At 41.0% G+C, this 22322-nt stretch overlaps 3 protein-coding genes across 4 annotated transcripts; 1 reads left to right on the top strand and 2 right to left on the bottom strand.

The window, feature by feature from the left end:
• Window positions 1-2162: 2162 nt before the first annotated feature.
• Window positions 2163-4869, bottom strand: Smu1 (Smu1 spliceosomal factor). Its single transcript, XM_077401688.1, has 8 exons — window positions 4582-4869; window positions 4433-4499; window positions 4212-4355; window positions 3897-4011; window positions 3160-3802; window positions 2966-3067; window positions 2551-2887; window positions 2163-2481 (listed from the first exon to the last, which is right to left on the bottom strand). Exons 1-8 carry the CDS (start codon window positions 4605-4607, stop codon window positions 2383-2385), a joined length of 1533 nt encoding a protein of 510 aa, XP_077257814.1. The 5' UTR covers window positions 4608-4869; the 3' UTR covers window positions 2163-2382.
• A 66-nt stretch (window positions 4870-4935) lies between these two features.
• Remo (Remoulade) lies at window positions 4936-11553 on the top strand. 2 transcript variants are annotated; one of them, XM_077401686.1, is made up of 13 exons: window positions 4936-5081; window positions 5401-5609; window positions 5690-5833; window positions 5913-5984; window positions 6082-6153; window positions 6280-6351; window positions 6428-6511; window positions 6589-6918; window positions 7004-7140; window positions 7198-8055; window positions 8132-8378; window positions 8462-8755; window positions 8941-11553. In XM_077401686.1, exons 2-13 carry the CDS (start codon window positions 5425-5427, stop codon window positions 11294-11296), a joined length of 4851 nt encoding a protein of 1616 aa, XP_077257812.1. In that variant the 5' UTR covers window positions 4936-5081; window positions 5401-5424; the 3' UTR covers window positions 11297-11553. The 2 variants fall into 2 exon arrangements, with proteins under 2 accessions (XP_077257812.1, XP_077257813.1); XM_077401687.1 differs by lacking the exon at window positions 6082-6153.
• A 1027-nt stretch (window positions 11554-12580) lies between these two features.
• Coprox (oxygen-dependent coproporphyrinogen-III oxidase) lies at window positions 12581-14630 on the bottom strand. Its single transcript, XM_077401689.1, has 2 exons — window positions 14472-14630; window positions 12581-14267 (listed from the first exon to the last, which is right to left on the bottom strand). Exon 2 carries the CDS (start codon window positions 14256-14258, stop codon window positions 13080-13082), a length of 1179 nt encoding a protein of 392 aa, XP_077257815.1. The 5' UTR covers window positions 14259-14267; window positions 14472-14630; the 3' UTR covers window positions 12581-13079.
• Window positions 14631-22322: the final 7692 nt, after the last annotated feature.

Below are 22322 nucleotides of genomic sequence, written 5' to 3'. Positions count from 1 at the left end.
GGGCCCCTTAGCCGGCGCGCGCTTGAACGTAATTGGGCCCGAGCAAATAAGCAATCACTATATTTCGGCTCGGCAAATATTATAATAACAGACTGGTGGGGTTAACCGGGTTATCGGTCGTACGATCGGTGGTCGGCTCAGGCGTCTTAGACAGCGCCAAAACCAGCACCGACCTGCTGCTCCTTTTTGCGCGCGTCCGCTTACGGCTTATGTGGCCGCTTACCGAAAACGACCCTTCGTTAATATCTTCATAAAACCCTATGCGCGAAAATGTATCCGGCCGAGAGAGCCGGCGATTAATCAAACCGATGCGCGCAGAACGTGGGTCTAATCGAAGAGCAATCTTACTCCAAGATCCTTGGCTTCTGGTCGATGACATAAGATCCCTCTCTTAGTCTTTGCTCCTTTTTGTCTTATCGTTGCATTCCGTTTCACGCATGACGCGCATAATGCATCGTTTATCCTTGTTGTTAAACCGAATGTTAAACAAGGATAAATGATGCATCATGCGTGAAACGGAATGCGTTCTAAGTAAACAATTCTATATAATTTCAGTTCAACTTGAAATTTTTTTTTAAATACATAAAGTCTGATGTGTGAAATTAATCGAAAGAAATAGGAGTTAATGTTGATATAAATCTCTAAAGCTTAAACTCATATAATACAAGACTTTTATTTTTTAATATCAAATATTTTCTCGAGTGAAACTTTCTTGGATATGTTTAATAGAAGAAAAATTGTCTATGTCTTAAACGCTTGTTCCTATAATTTAAAATGCGTTTCTTTATTGGAATATGCGTTTCATTGTCTTTTAACGATACAGAACCCGTCATTTATGATGACACAAGTATGCGAGATCGACGGGATTTTCTCACAAAGCGGGATTGGAAGACCGCGTGAAAGTTCACTGTCGGTCCTTTTGGCATGTAATCCACACGTGGAAACAAATGGACCGGAAAGTCGTTCCGCGCTTCCTTCCCAGTCCCGGCTAATGCGACTTTAATGTCATTGGAAGTTTTTCACTTTACTTCAGTATCCTGTCGGTGCAGTTGGACCAAGTTGGTCCAATTATCGGTTGGACTCTTGGTCTCACCGCCGATCTCTCTTCCTTGTAGTTATACCCGGCACCGCCGACAATCTTTGCGTGATTTTGGACTACTCTTTGATGCTACTTATGAGTTGCTAGACGAAGTGCAATCATTGGTAATGGGAACAAGTGCAATATAATTTTGGCAGCAATAACAATTATCGAGTTCTCGCAGTTGCGTTCTACTTACCGGTCTTTCAATCGTGAATTTAAGCTTACTAGCGGAAGGAAATTCTTGCAATATACACACATATAAATATCGCCGCGCAAACGCGTTCATAACAACTTATAATATATATCTTTTTAAAAAATGAGGATAAAGGGAAAAAGTAAATTGATTCATTAAATCATTTACACATCTCAACAAAAGTTATGGAAAATCTCAAGAAATGCATCTTTAAATTTAAAAGTAATAAAAAAAAATTAAAAATTAGTTTTCACCGCTTTGATAAGTCTAGTGTTAATTGACTTATGTGAAAACTAAATTAGCTTTGAGACGAGTAAATTAAAGGGACGAATTTGAACTAATCTACGAACCGTTTTACTTTTCTCACGCTTTTATATTTTATCCAATTGATATCCGATATACTCCCGATGTTATAAGAGCACAAAGAAAACTGTTCGAAGATCGAAAGAGGCTTTCTGTGCTGGGAGATAATAAACGATTTCGTGTATCTGTGTCTGTGACCTACCGCGGGGATGCACGCTCGAGACGATTAGGCGCAACGCGCCGTGTGCCTGCGGGACTGTTTTGTGTCCGAATGAAATGCGTGTAATCATATTCCAGCGTGCGGTAAAGGATTTTCGAGCGGTCGAATTAACTGTAATACACGGCCGTTACACGCAAAACCAGATGCCACTCTTAGCGTTACCGGTACCGTAACCGGCGCCGTCCCGCGATCGCTACCGCTGCTCGGAGAGACGGCTGAGCTTGCATTACAAGCGCACGTGACAATCGCGCCGATTACGGATTGACGATGATAATCGGTTCGAAACGTGGGCGAAAAGGAAATCGAGAAGCGGAATCGCGTGAAAAGTGTTAAAGGGAGCTGCAAAGCCTCGCCACGCGAGAAAATATAATCAGACTTATTTTATTTTTATTTAAGTGCTGAAATGATGCATATATGTATGCGTGCTTGTATTGCGATGAAAGAACAAATGAATTAATAATCGCATAACTGAGAGACAAACTTGTAATACCACAGTAAAAAATGCTGTATTGCATGCCGGTACATGAAGAAATTCTCCTTACTTTCTGCACTTAAATATACAAGGAAATGAGTTTTCTTATTTATTTACGGCTTCCACAGTTTCAGCAGACCGTCCTCGCTGTAAGAACATAATAAATTTTGATGGGGATGATGCGCCAAGCCGATCACGTCCTTCTCGTGTATCTAAAAAGGCCGGAACGCTGTAAATCAGGATAAACGGAATATCACGATGAAACGTGAAGCTATACTCACATTGAGCGTCCTTTCGAGCTTCCCCGACGACGTGGAAAAACAGTAGAGCACGAGATCCTCACCGATGCAATAGATAAATTCGCCACGCGGACTCACCACTGTAGTTACAAAATCACCACCCTCTCGTTTACCGCTGGAGAACGATCTCACTATTTGCCCTTGCATATTCATAATTACTACCGTGTTGGAACGATTGCACACAACGAAATGCTCCGGGTTTCGTGGAAGAGCATGTACGCTGTTCACCGTGAGATCAGCGGCGCCCAATGATTTGTAAGTGCCTATGCATTCGGTGGTCTTCAAACTCCAAATTTTCACGGTTCCATCCGACGACGCGCTACAAAGTAATGGCACTCATTTGCAAAAACAAAAATTATTATTTCCGGTTTACAATATAATACCTCGTAATAAATACCTGATTATATTGTGGCCATCTGGGGAGAAAATAACTTCGTTGACAAACGAAGAGTGACCGCGGAATTCCTTAAGAGTTTTCCCCGACTTAAGGCCATGTATCCTATAAAATTGATTCATGTTCTGTTAACAATGTTATATTTATTGCTGAAGTATATTTGAAGTGTAACTCTTTTTAGTCACTATACTAAGTACCTTATAGTAGTATCGAACGAAGCCGACAATATTTGACTGTTATCTCTGCTAAACTGTAGGCAAGTCACGCCTTTCAAATGTGCTTTCTCGAACCTTCTTAAGCACTGTCCGCTCTGCACCCTCCATACTTTAATTTTACCATCCTGACCACCGCCCGCCAACATCTCGCTGTCGCGACTGAACGCCATCGACAGGACCGCTTGCTCCATCATCATAAAGTTGTCCTGCGCCTGGTACTTCAAGTCCTTCCTAATTTTGCCGGTCGTGAAGTTCCACACTTCGATAAAACCATCCACCGAGCCGGTCACCAGGTATTGGCCATCGGGCGAGAAACGCGCGCACTCTACGTGTGATTTCTGGCCGAATTTGATTTGCTTCGACAATTGCGTCGGGTATTTCTCGTCCTCTTGATCGCGAACCGCCGCTTTTCCTCGGAACAAATCTATCGTGGTGCCAGGAGGCAGCAGACCCTGATGCTGCTGCCATTTTAATGCCTGTCCCAATAGAGCGAGCAATCTGCTAGATGGTACTACCGACACTTCGCCAGCGAGAGCAGTGGCTATGTACGCTCTACGTTTTTCCTTCGTGCTTCCGTCGGGGTACGCCTCGCGTGGATCGAAATATGAGCGTGCGAGTAAATTCTCTGCAAAGCAACGTACATATATCGTATAAGCACCATTGTACAATAGTTAAAAAGTAAAAAAAGAAATTTGATCAAACGAGATATAGATATATACCTAAGTGAATGTATCTCTCGGGTTCTTGTTGCTTCATCATGATCATTGGATCAGTCTGTCTCAGCAAGGAACGTGCCGCGCCTAATTCTCGCAGTTCAATTAGTTCTAAAACAACCTAAAGAATGGTAAAATATATAAATATTGTTTTATAAAAGTACAACAGCGCAATCAATTATATATCTTTGATTCAGATCTACGAAATATTTAGAAAAACATCTGTGTATTACAGAAACTAAAATACTAAGAGAACAAAATAGTATACTAAAAAGACTGTTATATTACTTTTAAGATATAATTCAAATGTAACGTATCTACCTGCTCGTACAAGTCTATGAGTTTCTTGTCAGGTAGCTTTAATGACTGTATAGCTTTCAGAACCGTGTCCCAATGGCCATTATTTATATCGGCAACAAATCCGTCCACGCTGTCCACAGTATTCAGCGACACCCCCGTCTCCTCCTGTGCACGAAAACACATTGGCAAGCGAGCAACGAAAAAAAGCCTGCGTTAAAACCAGTTAAATGAAAGTTAAATACCTGCAAGGTTTGCAGCGTCTTCACAAGATTCGACTCCTTCAGATACTGCTGTATCAACCGAATTACACTGCAAAACAATAAAGTACACGATAGCAGCTTGTCGACAATTCTGCATATTCGTCGAAACAAATCGAAATCCTTTTACTCACTCGGCAGATTCTATTTCGATCGACATCTCCGGGTATTTTGCAGTTCAGCAGGCAGGCAGAGCGAACGGTTCGACGCTCAAAGGTTATGTGTCCTAAGCAACCTCCAGTGTCCGGCGACGAGATTTACCGTACGTCCGCATCGTTCGCGGACACGGCGCAAAAACGAAAACGGTTGTGGCCGCCTGATCGTAATTACTAATTAAATATCGTCCTCTCCCGGACTCCCGGTCCTCCGACCTCCGACAGAAACAAACTCCCGCAACCCGCAAAAAGTTGGTCGGTCCTCCGCCGCGCCAGCGAACAGCCGCCAAGAGTTACCGGCCGCTCTCGTCAGATAGCGTCGCGACGGACGTCGTCGGGTCGGACAGGTTTATCTCTGACCTAGTCCACCCTGGTCCGCAGCGTCAATAACACACGGGCACGGGGGCTACACAAATAAAATGCGGCTATTTAAAATCCGCTCGTCGACAATGTGAGAGCCGCCGATCTTTAACTGGGCCGTGAGTATCTCGGGACGCCCGTCTTTCGCCCCCCCCCCCCGCGCCCCCCGTTAATTCTCGCGGCCGTGAAAAATCGGCTCCGACGACCCGCAGGGTTCTCGCGTACGTACACATCTGTCAGAAAGCGATGGCAAAGTATATATTTTTTCTTCGCTTTGTTTCTCTCTTATTCGTGCCCGTTATTTTGCTGAGAACATCCTATATTGCCTCGATTGCCTGTCGTTTCAGTTCGGAGACACTTAAGAATTGTGGAGTATCTCGAACGCGTGTGGGTTTGTGTAACGCTATAAGTAAGTGCACGTTTTTGTGTGCCTCTCAGATCAACGGCCACTTCCCTCCAATCATGAAGGCCAGCCTTCTGTTTGCTCTTCTGCTTCCAACGTGGGCCAGCGCGGTCGTGTGCCCGCAGCACTGCTCGTGCAAGTCGGTCGGTGCTCAGGCCGAATGGCTGCGTCTCAAATGTGGCGACGACTTGGCGGAGATCAAGGACGTGGATGTCAACAAAGTCAGCGTGGAACTTATACAGCTGTGAGGCAGTGTGCTTTGTACTTTCTGTATATAATTTTGGTTTGTGGGCGATGGTGCGATAATAGCCCAATCGATTGCAGGGACTTGAGCAAAAATGTCATTCGCGTCATTCAAGCGGATGCGTTTGCGAATCTGACGAATCTCAGGCGACTCGACTTATCGAAAAACAAGATTACTTCTGTGGGCGAGGACTGTTTCAATGGCTTGGAAAACTTGGAGCGATTGTAAGAACTCGTACATAAGTGAAAACTCACCGGTAAATTTGCTTCAGTCTCTATAATCTCATAAAACTCGTGATTTCAGAGATCTGAGCCAGAATCAGATATCAACAATAGACAGCTATGCGTTCAAGAAATTATCGAACCTCAAAAGGCTGTAAGTGTTAGAGTGAAAGAGCTGATAAGAGCATATAAATATTTTCTTATAAAGATATTTCCTTTTGTCTTATGCATTCTTTGCTTTGTTGCTCTAGCGATTTGTCTGGAAATAAAATTGCTACGCTGGCGCCATCCTTATTTCATGATTTGTTGGCCTTAGATCGTTTGTAAGTTAATGCAAGATTTATTTACGCTAGCAGATATTAATTTTACTAGCTTTCTATGTATGTATATTATGTATATACATAGAAATGTACTTTGTGTTACACAAATTCGGGTCTTTATGTTTTTAGGAGATTAAACGGAAACAGTTTGACTACTTTGAAAGAGGGAACGTTTCACGGGCTCAAGATGTTAAAACAACTGTGAGTAAAAACCGATTTGCATTTATTTCTCAATAATATATCTGTATAAAATTTATAACACTTGTGCGTGTTTCAGAGACTTGTCGAACAATCCTTGGAAATGTGATTGCGACCTATATTGGTTCAGTAATTGGATCTACAATTCTTCAATTAAATTAAAGTAACGTATATCGTATCTCTGATATCAATTGCGATTATGTACATTGATAATCTTTCACGTTTGATTTAATATTTCAGCCCAACGCCCAAGTGCGCGTCGCCAATAGTTGCCAAAGGGCAGTCATTGAAGAAATTGAGATTCTTGGAGGATCTTCAATGTCAATGGATATCGCCGGCAATTGAAATTCGTCCGGTTCAAAATCAAGTGGTCTTCGCTGGAGACTCGATTACCTTGAAGTGCAGAGCGCCCAGTATCACGGTAGACAAAAGCGCCAAGTTGAATTGGTTGTGGTATCCTAATGTTACCGCCGAAATCGTGGATTTAAATGCTTACAAGGATCCGCGAAAGAATTTACCCAACATTAAGGTTGACAATAGGTACCTTTCGGATAGCGGCATCGTGGACAGGTAATATATAAAAAGTTCCTCGAATTACTTGAATAATATTATATATTAAATAATCATTGTATCTTTTTTTCGTATTGTCTCTCAGTGCTCTTAGTATAGTCCCAATCAAGGAAGAGCATAACGGACAATGGAATTGTTTACTGGTTTCCGTAAACGGCAACAAGTCGAAGGCAATCAGCGTTATTGTGATATCCGAGCATACGCGTTATTGTCCTCTAGCAGGTAAGAAATCGAATCTTGCAACGTTAATGAACCGCTAATCACGTAATCTCCTTTCAGTAACAAGAAACAACAAGGGCATTTACACGTGGCCGAGAACGATAGTGGGATGGAAAGCAGAGTTGCCGTGCGAAGGCAGTCGTCTGTCGGGCTTGATGCAAGCGCCCTTGAAAGCTTTTTATCGCTGTAACACGAGCGGTCAGTGGGAACATCTAAATACGGAATCGTGTCCATACATATCTCATACAACGAAAATCTTGGAGCAATTTTCGAAAGTTAATCTATCCTTGACGAAAAGCAGTCTGCTAGAGACGGCTAAGAGATTCAAAAATTACACGGGAAATGGCTCGGTGAAGTTAACAGATCAGGTCGAAGTCCACTTCATTGTACGAACCATAGAGAATTACTTGAGCTTCTTGATAGACGAGAAGGAACTCGGAATCATGTTGGTCGACATCGTCAATTCGATGATGAGATTGCCGAAAGAGATGTTGAAGAGAGCGGAAATAAATTTTAAAGCCTGCACGAGACTGATTAAAGCGATTGAGCATATTATAGAATTTACACCGTCCATACAGTCGCATAAAAAATATATGGCGCTCGAGGAGTTTCGTGTTAAGCGCGACAGTTTTGGCGGATTGACATGTACGTGGTACACAAATATCGCTGCGAATACCGATTCGGACGCGAGATTTCTGCACTGCACAACGATTAACAGGACGACGCCGATCAATACGAAGGATAAGGCGATAGAGGCTTCCATTCAGTTACCCGCTTCTTTGCTGCATCACGGTGCGCAAGACGGTGTAAGAGCTCAACAGCTTATGATATCTATGTACAGCGACAGCAGATTTTTTCCTAAGACGATTGCAAACAATAGCATGGACATATCAACGTGTATCGTCGGCAGTAAATTAAGTAAGTCGAAAATCGTAGCACATAGAATCTACTTTCCACGATTTCTTTAAATAAGTTGCGTCATTTTCTTTTGCAGTTGGTACGTCAATGCGAAATTTGTCCGAACCGGTTTATGTCATGTTGAAGGCACCGTTGTATCATTATAACGGGAAAAGGCCGAGACCAGTGGTGTGGGACGAAACGTTGAATAACGTGGGAGGATGGACCAGTGATGGATGCCATTTAACCAATCTATTGAATAATCTGATAGTTTTTCATTGCGATAGATTAGGATATTACGGACTTCTGCAGGAAGTTTCGCATCTTGATATGGATGGAAATAGGTATGAAGCCTTCTTATACGTATATTTTCTTCGAGTTTTCCTTTCGATTGCCATTCTATTGTTATCGCGTGTGACTTTTGCAGTTTGCACGGAGCGAAATTTAGGTACTCGCATCCCGCGATATATATCGGAAGTTTTGTGACGATAACTTGCTTGATGATCATGTCCGTGACGTATATTATCTCTTATACGTCTATCACGATGCCTAAGAAGGCGAAACACTCGGTTATCAACACTTGGTTCGCCATGGCGCTGTTAGCGTTCCTATACAGCATCGGCATCCAGCAAACGGAACACATCGAGATTTGCCAGGGTGTTGGTCTTGCTTTACATTATCTGTCATTGTGTTGCCTTCTGTGGATGGCAGTATCTGCCAGGTGACTATAGGCTTGTACTTTTTTTTAGCTGAATCTCTTGCACGGTTCATCTTTCCTGTTTCTCTTTTCACGTTGGAGAGAAAAAGAAAGATGAACTGTGCAAGAATTCAGTTAAAATACAACAGATCTTTTATTGCATGCTTATCAAAGAAAATGAAGCATTAATCGAGGTCCTTCTGTTTCAGCAATATGTATAAAAAACTAACGAAACCAGGCCTCGATGTAATACCTGACGACGAGCTTCCAGATCAGCCTATACCCAAGCCCTTGTTAGGACTCTACCTAGTCGGATGGGGCGTGGCCTTGATAATCTGCGGAATATCCGGCGCGATAAATCTGCGCGAGTACGCCGGTTACTCTCATTGCTTCCTCACGTCTGGGCCGGCGCTCGCTGCGCTTTTTATACCGTCCGGAATCTTAATCGGGTACCTGCTAATCTTCCTCTTCCTCATCAGACGCGCGATTCAAAACGTCGACACGAATACGCAATTGTCCGAGGGTACTCAGGCTACGGAGAACATGGATCTGGAGTTGTTGGAGCCGAACGCGAATCCCTCCGCGGACAGGAACAGCATGCGTAGCACGCAAACGGTGTCCTCCGATATTGAGGACCCGGAACACTCGCAGTTCACGCAGTGGAAGGGTCAAGTCATAATGTTGCTGTTGTATTTGATGTCCTGGGGTGGCGCGGTCGCGGTAACGATCAAGCCGTTCGATTCCATGCCGTTCGAGGAGACCGTGTTTGCCGTGGCGTACGCCATCACCACGAGTTCGCTGGGTGTATTTGTACTGTTCTTTTACGGGATCGCTCGTAACGACGTCCGGAGCCAGTGGCTGAAGATGCGATGCTGGCTGGAGAAGCGCAAGAATCGTTGCTGCCGCACTAGGAGCGTGTGCGACGCGAACGTCGCGATTCCGACGCAGCCGCTGGTGCAAAATTTTGTCCCGCCGTTGTCGAATTCGCAGGTCACCCAAGCGATATCCGACACGAACTCTGTCGCTTCGTCGAGGAACACCAACCAGTCGCAACAAATCTACAACAGCTCGAAGCTCGCGGACTTGGCGGTCAATCGAGAGAGCATGCCCGCCGTTTCCGTGAACACGAAAGCGGCGAACCTAATAGTAATGCATCGCCATCAGTATCGCTCTAACAACTCCGTCACCACGTATACTGAGCCGTCGTCGGCCTGCGTCGAGATGTTCTACAATCCGCATCAGAGCGGCGTCGCCCGGAAGTTCTTCAAGAAACAACGTAGACACGCGACCGCGAAGAAGAACAATCTCGGCCCGAGGAAGCAGGGCGACGGCGGGGCTACTAGTGACGGGGGCAGTTGTATTTCCATACCTCGGCCTACCGCGAAGATCAACAACAGTCTGGAACGCAGCATCCTCAGCAGCAGTGCTAAAGTGAACAATACCAATATACACGTCGAGCTGAACCCCATAAACGACATCAAAAACGTGAATATATTGTCCGATAGCGGCGGTAGTATCTCCGAAGAGAGAAACATCCCGATACGCTTCGTCATCGGCCAGGAGAATCTGATGCATAGTATCAAGAAGATCAACAACAGCGCGCAACAGGACAGCCCGCACGTTAACGTCGTAATGTCCAATACAACGAGAGAAACGCCGCAGTCGAGGAGAATGGCACACGACTCGGACGCGGACGTTTCGAAGACGGACGAGGAGCGGCACTTGCGGAACGTCTCCCAGCAGTGCAGCTTAGAGTACAGCTCTGAGATGGATACCGTCACGCAGATGACTAGCGAGCGGAGCGATCACAATCTGCCGGAAATCTGCGAGAATATGGAAACGACGCAAGAGGAGCGTTTCTCGAGGTGTCCCAGCGTGGACGAGGTCGAGGTCATCGCCGAGGAGGAATGCGCGTCGAGAGACGTGGGACGGTTATATCTCTCCAATAGCATGTACTGCCTACCGTTGGAGCACGAGAAACCGCTGATGAACAGCTATTGCAATTCCCTGAACGACATCACGTCGCTGATGAGCACAAAGTATCGCGAGTACTCGAAACCGTCGCTGATAGATGTACAAAGCACAACCAGCTCGAATTTATGCGGGCAAGAAGTTCCTGAGTCCCGAGAATCGTTCGATCGTTCGGAACGTTCGCTCTTCGAGATAAATAGCTTGACTAGTGATAATCCGTGTACGTTGACGCCGCACGCGGAGACCCCCTACGCCTGTTCCCTATCGAATATCTATTGTACCTCCGACAAAAGTTTGGAGGAGAACAACTCTCGCGAGGAATCGCAACTGCCAAATGTGATTTTGGATCACAATGTGTTTAACGCACCCGAGTCGAAAGATCTTTTGCTGGAGAAGAACTTTAATTCTCTCGCTGATATTCCGTCAATTAGTAGGTCTAGTTCGCGCGATATAAATAATCTCAATTTAATCGACGAAATGAACGCGTGTGCGGAACCTGCCAAGTCGAGTGATATACAACAATTCGAGGCTAATGAGATCTATATAGATGAGCCGGTGAGCCATTTGCCAGTTAAGAAAGAAACGAGCGTTTAATATATAATTCCATATTATGTAATTTATATATAAATTATACATAATTTATATATATAAACTATGTATATGCAGCATTATATATATATGTATATGATTTATATTTATATATACATATATATATAATAATACTTTGTTCGTCAACTACAGCGATGTATTTATTTTTATGCATAATTTCATAGACTGCGCAATATGGAGACTAGCACATTTTGTAATTTGTATTTTACGATTTTTAGATTAATCTTTATTAGAATCGTGAGTTCAATGCGCCCTATATTAAATGCTCATGACTCTTTGCTATTTATGTCGCGTTTAGAGACGCGATTATTTAAAGATTTTGTACATAATGAAAATTTCTCGCCTATGAAATAAGTCTTCAACTTCAGAACTTAGTAGTTCATTTTAACTAGTATATTATATGACTAAGAAAAAAGCTTTGAAACGACTTCGATCAATTGAAGAAGTTAGATTCAACAGATTTGAATAATCTTTACAATATTGTCACAGTCCGAGTATCGGGTACTTGCTGTGGCATACATATAGACAAAACACACTGATTGCAAAAGAGGAACAATACTTAAACTAACACAACGAAACACAATCACAATCGGAAAATCTTTAAGAACATCTTTCAGTTCATTAAGACATGCCAATCCGACACGCCGATTCCAGTGGGATTTCCTTTTTAAAATTAAACGGCTTGTCATGGAGATCGGTCTTCAACGTTGAAAACTTAATATTGATATTTCTTAGCTAACTCAATTTCGCATTATTATTCATCGTATCCTGAATAAATACTCTTCAATATATGGGGACATGATTGTAAAATCATTTTGGCTGTGAAATATTTCTCCCTAATTTCATCGAGAAATTTACTTAATAATTATCACATTTTGATTTTATAGCATCGCAATATTATCGTTTATGTAATTTTGTACAAGTTTAGAAATATTTTGCCGCATGTATATGATCTCTAAAGTGAATATGGTAGTGCGTTTTATTTTAGCAAGGTGATACTTGCTTCGTATAACTGCCTAATACGAATTTAGAGATAAGAATGGGATTTCTGTAAACCGAAGACTGAATATTAATCTAAATTTATGAAACTGAATATTACCACCGACTTCCACATAAGTATATATACGTATATATCTTAATGACAAACCTCGTTTTTAGTAACGATGCCTAGTATTATATTGTAAATAATGTTCACTTAAGTTTTTAAGATGAATGTAGTTTGTATTGAGCGCGTTAAAGCAGGTTGAGAGATTTTATATACCACATTACTTTTGTCTTATTATTATGTTTACTTTTATATATTAATTTCTTCAAGAAATATAAATTTCAATGTATGTACGATTGTATACAAGATCGGTTATTAATTAATACATGTATATTGTACAAAATTTGTGCCTATTTCTTTATACAATCATTTACGACATAGTTCTATGGCTGCAGTCCATTTGATACCGCAAATGCTTTGTGAAGCGTTCTTCTTCTTCTTTCTTCATTAAGAGAAAGGAGGAGAAGAAGAATACTTCGCAGCATTTGTAGCGTTAAGTGGACCGCAGCTAATATCTGGCACTTCAAGCATTACTCCAGCTGATGTTAAATACATCATCAACGAAATACTACAAGTTTCATACATTTGTAAACCGACTCTCAAAATATCGATCTGTAGATTTCTACCATTTCCAGAGATCCCGTTTATAATCTATATTGCAATAATACCTAGCACCCTCCTGTAATTTTTCGCAATTGAAAGTCACTTGGAGATTATCACGAACTACGCTCGCGCATTGTCCGACTTCGCTTCGCCCAGCCAATCTCTCGGATTTTTCAGCACCTCCAGAAGCCGCGACTCCCTCGAACCGGCTTCAGGTTCGTGCATGTATTCCCATTTGGCGTTCAATGGCAGAGACATGAGTATGCTCTCGTATCGCGCACCGGGCGTATACAGGCCGAACTTGGTGCCGCGATCGTAGATCAAATTAAACTCGACGTATCTACCCCGTCGCAATAGTTGCCATTGCCTCTCGCGATACCCGTAGCCGTCGTTTTTATGCTTCTCCACCAAGGGAATGTATGACGGAATGACCGCTTCGGCGCAAGAGGTAACGAACTGAAACGCCTCGTTCTGACTTGGAGTGTCGAGGTCGTCGAAAAATATCCCGCCCACGCCGCGCCGTTCTCCACGGTGCACGATATTGAAGTAATTGTCGCACCATTCCTTAAACTTCGCGTAGTAGGAGGGATCGTGCTTGTCGCACGCGGTTTTCAGCGCTCTGTGAAAGTGTTTGGCATCTTCCTCGTCCAAGTAGTACGGGGTGAGATCCGTCCCGCCTCCGAACCACCACTGTGTAGTGCCATCCGGGTTGGTCACCTCGAAGTAGCGGTAATTAAAATGAATCGTCGGGATCATGGGATTGCGGGGATGAATCACGGCGCTGACTCCGGCCGCGAAGAACGGTACCGAGTCTTCCATCTTCTTGCCGCGTGCCCTCATCTGCTGGACAGCGCTCGGCGGTAACACGCCGGTTACGACGGAAACGTTGACGCCAGCTTTCTCAAATACCTCTCCATCTTGCAACACGCAGGTGACACCGCCGCCACCCTCCTTCCTGGTCCAACGATCCACCTTGAAAGACTTGTCGGTCTCCAGCGCTTTGAGGGCTCTGCAAAAATCTGCCTGGGTCTTCATCACCAGCAGTTCCATTCTCGTTTTCATGTCATTCTGGCTTTTCTGCAATTTTTCAACGGCTGTGATAGGCTCCGCCATAAAGTTTTTAATACAACTATGCAGATCATTCTGCGCCGCCAGAACTGTAACTTTAGATACACTGTACGCCGCGAGCCCTGTTAGAATTCCTGCTCCGACATGCTTCAGGTTTTTCGATCTGTTCCATGTGTAGCAGTAAACGCCAATGGAACGTAGGCCTCTCCGCACCATAAAGCTCGTAGCCATGCTTCTTTCCTAATTATTATTATTTTTTTTTTTTTTTTTTTTTGAAAAAAATTTAAAGCCTTATTTCCGAGTACGTTTGTCACAAAATAGTCTTGCAATTGTATAATCAAGAGATATTTTCTGATTAGATATCAGATTTATTAGATTAGAATGATTAAATTGATAAGTACTTAATATTTATCACTAACAAAATGTAGAGAGTTCCTTGAGTACCTTGTACAATAGCTTCTTATTGCCGTTCGTGTCCGGATCTATTCACATTGTTATTGCGAATGTTTTTGCTGCTTCAGAATTTAAATGCAAAAGAAAAAATTTTAAAGCATCTCTCGACAAGGTTAATGAATCAGCTGACGGAGCCGGGAGCACTGACAACGTTGTGCTAGAAAAACCACCATAAAAACTCGCCCACTTCCGCGAAACAGAAGCGCTTTTGATTGGTCGGCTACGCGCGACAGTTGCCCAGCTTGTTTCACTTGGAAAAAATTTACCAAGAAATAATGATATAAAATTAATTTATAAATAATTTATAAATTATATTTTTATAATAAAATATATAATAACTTAAAAATAATACCTATAAGTTTATTTTTTATTTAAAAATAATATATAAAAATATTAAATTAAATAATATATTAATTGATACTAATGTATAAATTAAATTTTATATTAGTATTAATTAATATTAATTTACAAAAATTGCCTCTTTAATCAAGAAAGAGGAATTTTCATGCGTACTCCAATGTGCGTGTGTATTTTAATATAGATATATATATATTTGAAGTTTATATAAATTTCTCTCGCAATATACGGTACACAAAATTATAAACAGAACTCTATCCCAAATTCCGCCACGAAATTCTATACATATCTGTACTAAAATTTAAGCAACTTTAACGAAAGATTTTGTACGAAATATATATCGCGGCAAAAAATGATGGTTAGAATTGTACGTTCCATTCCTCGATTCCCGCGCGAATATGCATGTATATGAAATATATATTAAAATTTATACATATATTGGAAATACGTATGTAAAATTATAGATAAAACTCTTTTATATTTGTACAATTACAATATTATATTTCTTAAATATAGATAAATCGCGCAAAAATATCTGTTCCGATTAAACAGCCACCGTCGCGTCGCACCGAGACAGAACGTAGAATACAGCCAGTTAAACCTGTGAAAGTTAACGAAAAATTCGGCATACGTTGATCTCTTATCGTTCGTTGAAAGTTTTCGGTATTTTTTAACCGGCCGCGGCCGCGCGCGTCGTGCCGCGTAGGAGGGGAGGCCGTGACGTCATACGCCGGCGCGGCGCGGCGGATCGATACGGCGTAGGCACCGCGGCACCGCGCAGTCCGTACCAACCCGTACTAGCGGCGCGACCGTTGAACTCGAAAGCTCCGTACCTCGAAGATCGGCGCGTTTTCGACGTTGTTTTTGACGACGAGCGGACTTGTCACTCGTTTCCGTCAACGCTCGGAGTAGCGTTACCTGCGCGAGTGACTCAGTTATTATCATTCTCCCGAGGACGTTCGCACAGGTAGGAAATGTTTGTGCTCCCTCCGCGCGCGCTCGTCACCGACGTCACTGTGCTTATTCGTGCTGTTTTCCGAACGCGCTCGTTTCGGTGATTGGCATTCCTGCTTCCTCGTTCCGCGGGCCGCGAGCCGCGGGAATACGCGCTACGCGAGTACGCGTTGTGCGTGTTCAACAATTTACAAGTGTGCATATCAAGTGTTCGTCGAAATGAACGCGTCGCGCGACGTGCTCGCTCGAGACGTCGAGGCGAAGGTATGTACGGCAATTGTGAACGACGCAGTTTCGCTGTGATATTCGCGGGTGATAATCGCTCGTCCCGCCATATCTGGGACTCGCGCGAATCGCGAATGTGTATCTCGTGTCGCGCTTTGAACGCTGTGCCGGAATTTGTCGCGTCGACCGTCGTGTGATTTGTCCCCGATATGATTCTCTTCGTAGGGAAAAAGAGAGCTGAGTGTAGTGAGCGATAGTGTCCGTATCGAGTGATTCGAGCAACGGAACGCCGTGATACATCGCGCCCGTTCGTGAGTGCCCTTAACGCTCGGCAGTCACGATTCTTCGTCGTCATACATATCGATAACGCAGTTTTGCTTTCGCGAGATTTTGTGCGTGCAATATTTAATTTCAATAGCGTATGTATCTTCGATTAGCCAAGTGCGTGTCTTTATTAACCGTCCGCTCGACGTAGTATCGCGTCAAGTTGCCGACACCTCGGAACATTTCGTGTCGCATTAACGTAACGCGCCGCGCGGCGATGAATACGCGGTACGACGCGGAGCACGCGGCCGCGGCGTCGCGAATCCTTCAAATTTGCACGAAAAATTGTTACCTAGCCTGCTTTCATATTACAAAGTAAAGTATACTTCCTTCCCATGGGTACGACCTTGGCGAGGTGGGAATGCTCAGTACCCAGTACGAGGATTTTACCCAAGCAAAACACTTGTTCCGCTTGGATAAAAATCTAAAGACGGGGAAGCTAACGTACCCTCGCGTCCGCCGATTTGATTGAATAAACGAACCGCAGCCGGTTCGTCGAGTTTGCTTCGGGAGTGCCGAACGGTACGCGGACTAAAGGACTTTTCTAAACGGGAGTGCCGTAAAAGTATCGCGCGAGAAAGGCTTTTATTGATACGTAGTCCGCGCGCGCGTGTAGTTTATTATCCGCGAGTGTTTCTCGCGAGTGTCCTGTGCGTTGAGAGGAGAAGGAGGAAAGGAAAGAGAAAGCCTGACGTCCTGAGAGGAGGAGGAAGCCTGAGAGAGGCATCGGGCACCGGCGGAGCAACCTTGGGGTAAGTATCATCTTTTAGCTACATAAAATTAATGTGTTTCCATTTAATCGACGTGTTTAATTTAATGTTAAAAGTATTTCAGTTAAAAGTAAAATTAAAGAAAGAGAATTTGTTATCTAAAATTTTATTCCCGTAAAGATCTGTTTCGATAAACAGATAATTGTATTGCTAAATATTTTATTGAACGACGAATTTAGAGACGCGTAAGAATTAACTTTTCAAATGTTAATAATTTTGAGCGCTTTTTTAATTTAAATCTTTCGTTTGTATGTTATAGTATTGCCGTAGCTACGTGGCTGCATAACTCCGCCCGTTGCGCATCGAATCGGTGAGTCAATGAGACATTTTTTTTATTGAGGTAACGAATCTACAAATAATTAAATATAAAGCAAAAATATATCTCGGTACGTGTCAACGTACATACAATAATTTATAGTGTGAAAATATTACATTTCGTAGATTCATTGCCTTAAAATGGACGGGCTAAAACTGATTATGGCATATATTTAATCTTGGTATCATTTTTGTTTATCGTTGTATTTACTGATTGTTATTGATTTATTGTGCCAGTGTGCTTGCGGAAATACTCGCACACTTCGCCCGCACCGAGCTCGCGAAGAGCTCGTCAAATTATGTTAACAAAACTGTCTTCTATATAAATGACTTTTAAATAAAATTGTTTAAATAAAATTTACATAATAAATTAAATTTTGGAAATTTCAGTATATTGATATCAATTTTACTTAAAACTAGAATTAGTAATATTTTAGACACAAAAGAAAAAGTAAAATAATATTCTAATAATATATAAAAGTAATGATTTTTTAAATACAAAATTTTTTTTAGATTTTTTTAAAGAATTATTTTCGTAACACTTTTTCATATAAAAGAGATAAGAATAAGTAAAATATTGTGTTAGATGTTACAAGAAAGAAATATTTGTAGATAGGAACAAATTACGAGTTATAGTTTTAGGATGTGTTTTATTTTTATATATATCCATTTATATATATTATATATATATATATATATATATATATATATATATATATATATTATATATATTCCTTTCCATACCTATATATTTAACCAAGATCAAATATTATGTAAATCGATGCAAAGAAGCAATATATATAGATATCTTTAGAATTTATTTGATACTCTCTAAATTTCTTGGAGTGGGAATACTGCCACTCCAGTGAGATTTCACTCTTTTAGAGTAAGATTTCACTCCAAAGGAGTGAAATCTCACTGGAGTGGCAGTATTTCTACTCCAAGAAATTTAGAGAGTAGAAAATGTGACAATTATTTATTACTAAAATTTACTTGAACATAACATCGATTATACCCTAATTTTTTGTAGCCTATCCATCTATTTTTTATTGAAAAATTTATGCTAGATAAAGTCAAGTAGCATGACGTGAGATTCTAAATATTCTGTCGAGAAACGTTAAAAATTTTTAAATTATTTTAGAATTGATATGATATAGTACACTTATTCAGTTTTGCAATAATATATGACTACATTATATATTATTAATATATATAATGTATCAAAATAATTTTGATAGAAAGTGAAAAATATAACGAGATACATTTATATTGATAATCGTAAAATAAAGATTTGCATATATTATTTAATTATAACAATGCGGTTATTGATTAATTATAATATTTAATTATAATAATAATTGTACGGGAAGTTTCTTTTTCTCGGATCTCACGTCATTTTATTCTGTATCTTACTTGATATATTTTCGAGATGCGTACCGCATGAACAACATGCATAATAACGCATCTTTGTGTTTTCGCGGTCGGTTTTTTGAGAAAATTGTCATTATTCATTTTTTAATTTCGTCTACATTATAAATTTTAATTTTTTGCGAGATATCATTGAGATATTTATATGTATAACGCAATATTCATAGAACGCAAAATAAAATTTTTTTACAAACTTTTTACACGCTTGTCGTATTAAATATCGCGCGGAAATTGTCTTTCCGTAGCGATGTATAATTTTCGAACGATAATTGTCTTATAACAGCGGCGCCTCATGTACGTGCATTCGGTAATCATTTCTTGATTACCGAAAAATACACGGCCTTTGCCATGATATAAAATCCTCTCCCACTGGGTACGACCTTGCCGATGGTGGAAAGGTTCAGTACCTCGAGGTGTTAAGGGTACATATTATGGAACTTTTCAAAATGAATTCTGATCGGAATTCATTCCGAAAAGTTTCATAATAAGAACTCTGCACTCTGACGACGGGGAAGCCAAAGGGAACCCATTGCACTTCGCTGCCGATCGTATAAAAACGGCTTGTCGCGTCGCGCTTTCGAAAGTGCCGTTCAAAATCGTAGTGTTTTCGAGAATACCTTCTTTTTTTTTTTAAATAAAAAAGTTAGGCGTTTAAAAAATCGCGTCGCGTTGTCTCTTCGGAACGGGACACACCGCACCGCGATAGAAAAAAAGTTAGGCGTTAAAGAAATCGCGTCGCGTTGTCCCATCGGAACGGGGCACACCGCACCGCGATAGAAAAGAAGTTAGGCGTTAAAGAAATCGCGTCTGCCTGTCATTTGTCAGACATCACGCTTGGTGGGGGCCAAGCGTGTAATAAATCTACCTGTCACTCGTCAGACATCACGCTTAGTGGGGGCTAAGCGTGTAATAAATCTACCTGTCACTCGTCAGACATCACGCTTGGTGGGGGCCAAGCGTGTAATAAATCTACCTGTCACTCGTCAGACATCACGCTTAGTGGGGGCTAAGCGTGTAATAAATCGACTTGTCATTTGTCAGACACCACGCTTGATGGGGGTCAAGCGTGTAATAAATCTGCCTGTCATTTGTCAGACATCACGCTTGGTGAGGGCCAAGCGTGTAATAAATCCGGTTACACGACAGTTTCCCGAAAAGTAAAGGGGATAATGTTGGTACCAACGAAAATCCCTAAGGGCGTCGTAATAATTTCTTCGGGTTAGCAACACTGTTGAAGTAGTATAGCTATCAGTTTGCGTAACTTTTTTGGGTTACACGACAGTTTCCCGAAAAGTAAAGGGGATAATGTTGGTACCAACGAAAATCCCTAAGAGCGTCGTAATAATTTCTACGGGTTAGCAACACTGTTGAAATAGTATAGCTGTCAGTTTGCGTAACTTTTTTGACATTTTGACATATAATGTGCACGCGTGTATAATAAATATGTTACGACTGTAATAGTTTATAAATGTAAATGTAAAATACATTGTGGCACTTAAATAAAATAAAATTAAATAAAAATAACAAAAAACAAAGTGCATAGAGGATAAACGAGGTAAAAAATTATAAATAAATTATTATTATTATTATTATTATTATTAGTAATTAATATTTTTTAATTTTTTCAATGTTTTTCGATAAATATATCACTCATATAGTTGTAGCATCGTTCTTCGCACTCTGGAATCAGTTTGCCATTATCTTCAACTGCCGAATGGCCAAGCGTGTAATAAATCTACCTGTCACTCGTCAGACATCACGCTTGGTGGGGGCCAAGCGTGTAATAAATCTACCTGTCACTCGTCAGACATCACGCTTAGTGGGGGCTAAACGTGTAATAAATCGACTTGTCATTCGTCAGACACCACGCTTGATGGGGGTCAAGCGTGTAATAAATCTACCTGTCACTCGTCAGACATCACGCTTAGTGGGGGCTAAACGTGTAATAAATCGACTTGTCATTCGTCAGACACCACGCTTGATGGGGGTCAAGCGTGTAATAAATTTGCCTGTCATTTGTCAGACATCACGCTTAGTGGGGGCTGATTCGGCAGTTGAAGATAATGGCAAACTGATTCCAGAGTGCGAAGAACGATGCTACAACTATATGAGTGATATTTATCGAAAAACATTGAAAAAATTAAAAAATATTAATTACTAATAATAATAATAATAATAATTTATTTATAATTTTTTACCTCGTTTATCCTCTATGCACTTTGTTTTTTGTTATTTTTATTTAATTTTATTTTATTTAAGTGCCACAATGTATTTTACATTTACATTTATAAACTATTACAGTCGTAACATATTTATTATACACGCGTGCACATTATATGTCAAAATGTCAAAAAAGTTACGCAAACTGACAGCTATACTACTTCAACAGTGTTGCTAACCCGTAGAAATTATTACGACGCCCTTAGGGATTTTCGTTGGTACCAACATTATCCCCTCTACTTTTCGGGAAACTGTCGTGTAACCATAAATCCTTCGGTCACTCGTTAGGCCCAGTTCAACAGTGGCCAGTTAGCTTAACTAGTAGTTAACTCTCACTTTCTGTCTCTTTTTAACTCAAAGGTTAGATAAAGACGGAGAGTGAGAGTTAACTACTAGTTAAGCTAACTGGCCACTGTTGAACTGGGCCTAGACCGTGTAGGTTTTTTAGCCGGTAGGAGTCCGGCATACCCGTCTGCACCTCTTGGGGGGCGGCGGTACTCATGATGAGTTTTTCCTACAAAAAAAAAAAAAAAAAAAAAAAAAAAGGCCACGCTTAGGCCGGTATTCATAATCAGATCTTATTTCAAGACCGTCTTAAGTAATATCTTAAGATGCTAATACGGCTCTGTGATTGGTTCATAACATCTTAAAATCGTACTTGAGACGATCTTAAATTAAGATCCGACTATGAATACCGCCCTTAGAGGGCTAAGCGTGTAAGAAATCCTGTTGTCACTCGTTAGACAACTCTTCTGTCTTTACTTAATCGAATCGTTCATTTGAAGTACGCGGGTGAAAAAAAAAACAGATTTTCAAGTCATAGTATAAGTTTCAATTTTTATCGGATATTGATAATAATTAATTGATCACTCAGGATATTTTACAAAATCACTTGGCCAAAAGTGTCGTCAGCTCTTCGACTAAATAATTAGTTTACTTCACTAAAAGTTCATTTCACTTCAATATTTATTATTCATTTATTTATTTATTTTTTATGTGGCTTGCAATGATGTATAGAACAGCGAGTGACAAATTTTTGCCGTAAGACTTTATGTACTGTCTCTGGTCAAATTTCACATTTGAGAATCTATTATAGATTCTCCGAACCCGAAAATAATTAAACATTTACTTTAACGTTTCGCGAGTGGACATTTGAAACGCATAGGTGCTACTTAAATATTTATATATTATCCTTACAAATTTTTTAAATTTTATGTTTATTAATATTTATTTAATTATATTTGCAATT

Source organism: Temnothorax americanus, unplaced genomic scaffold (assembly GCF_048541705.1).
Source record: "Temnothorax americanus isolate GAGA-0224 unplaced genomic scaffold, ASM4854170v1 Scaffold15, whole genome shotgun sequence".
Classification (NCBI taxonomy): Eukaryota; Metazoa; Arthropoda; class Insecta; order Hymenoptera; family Formicidae; genus Temnothorax; species Temnothorax americanus.
This window is presented reverse-complemented; position numbering and strand designations above follow the sequence as displayed.

What these genes read in the sequence shown, in the direction of transcription:
- Smu1 (XM_077401688.1), bottom strand. Translation starts at nt 4,607, where the DNA reads ATGTCGATCGAAATAGAATCTGCCGA. An exon ending in ATCGAAATAGAATCTGCCGA is followed by an intron (nt 4,500 to 4,581) that starts GTGAGTAAAAGG and finishes ATTGTTTTGCAG; the next exon opens with TGTAATTCGGTTGATACAGC. An exon ending in GATGGCCACAATATAATCAG is followed by an intron (nt 2,888 to 2,965) that starts GTATTTATTACG and finishes ATTACTTTGTAG; the next exon opens with CGCGTCGTCGGATGGAACCG.
- Remo (XM_077401686.1), top strand. Translation starts at nt 5,425, where the DNA reads ATGAAGGCCAGCCTTCTGTTTGCTCTTCTGCTTCCAACGTGGGCCAGC. An exon ending in AGCGTGGAACTTATACAGCT is followed by an intron (nt 5,610 to 5,689) that starts GTGAGGCAGTGT and finishes AATCGATTGCAG; the next exon opens with GGACTTGAGCAAAAATGTCA. An exon ending in CTTGATATGGATGGAAATAG is followed by an intron (nt 8,379 to 8,461) that starts GTATGAAGCCTT and finishes TGACTTTTGCAG; the next exon opens with TTTGCACGGAGCGAAATTTA.
- Coprox (XM_077401689.1), bottom strand. Translation starts at nt 14,258, where the DNA reads ATGGCTACGAGCTTTATGGTGCGGAGAGGCCTACGTTCCATTGGCGTT.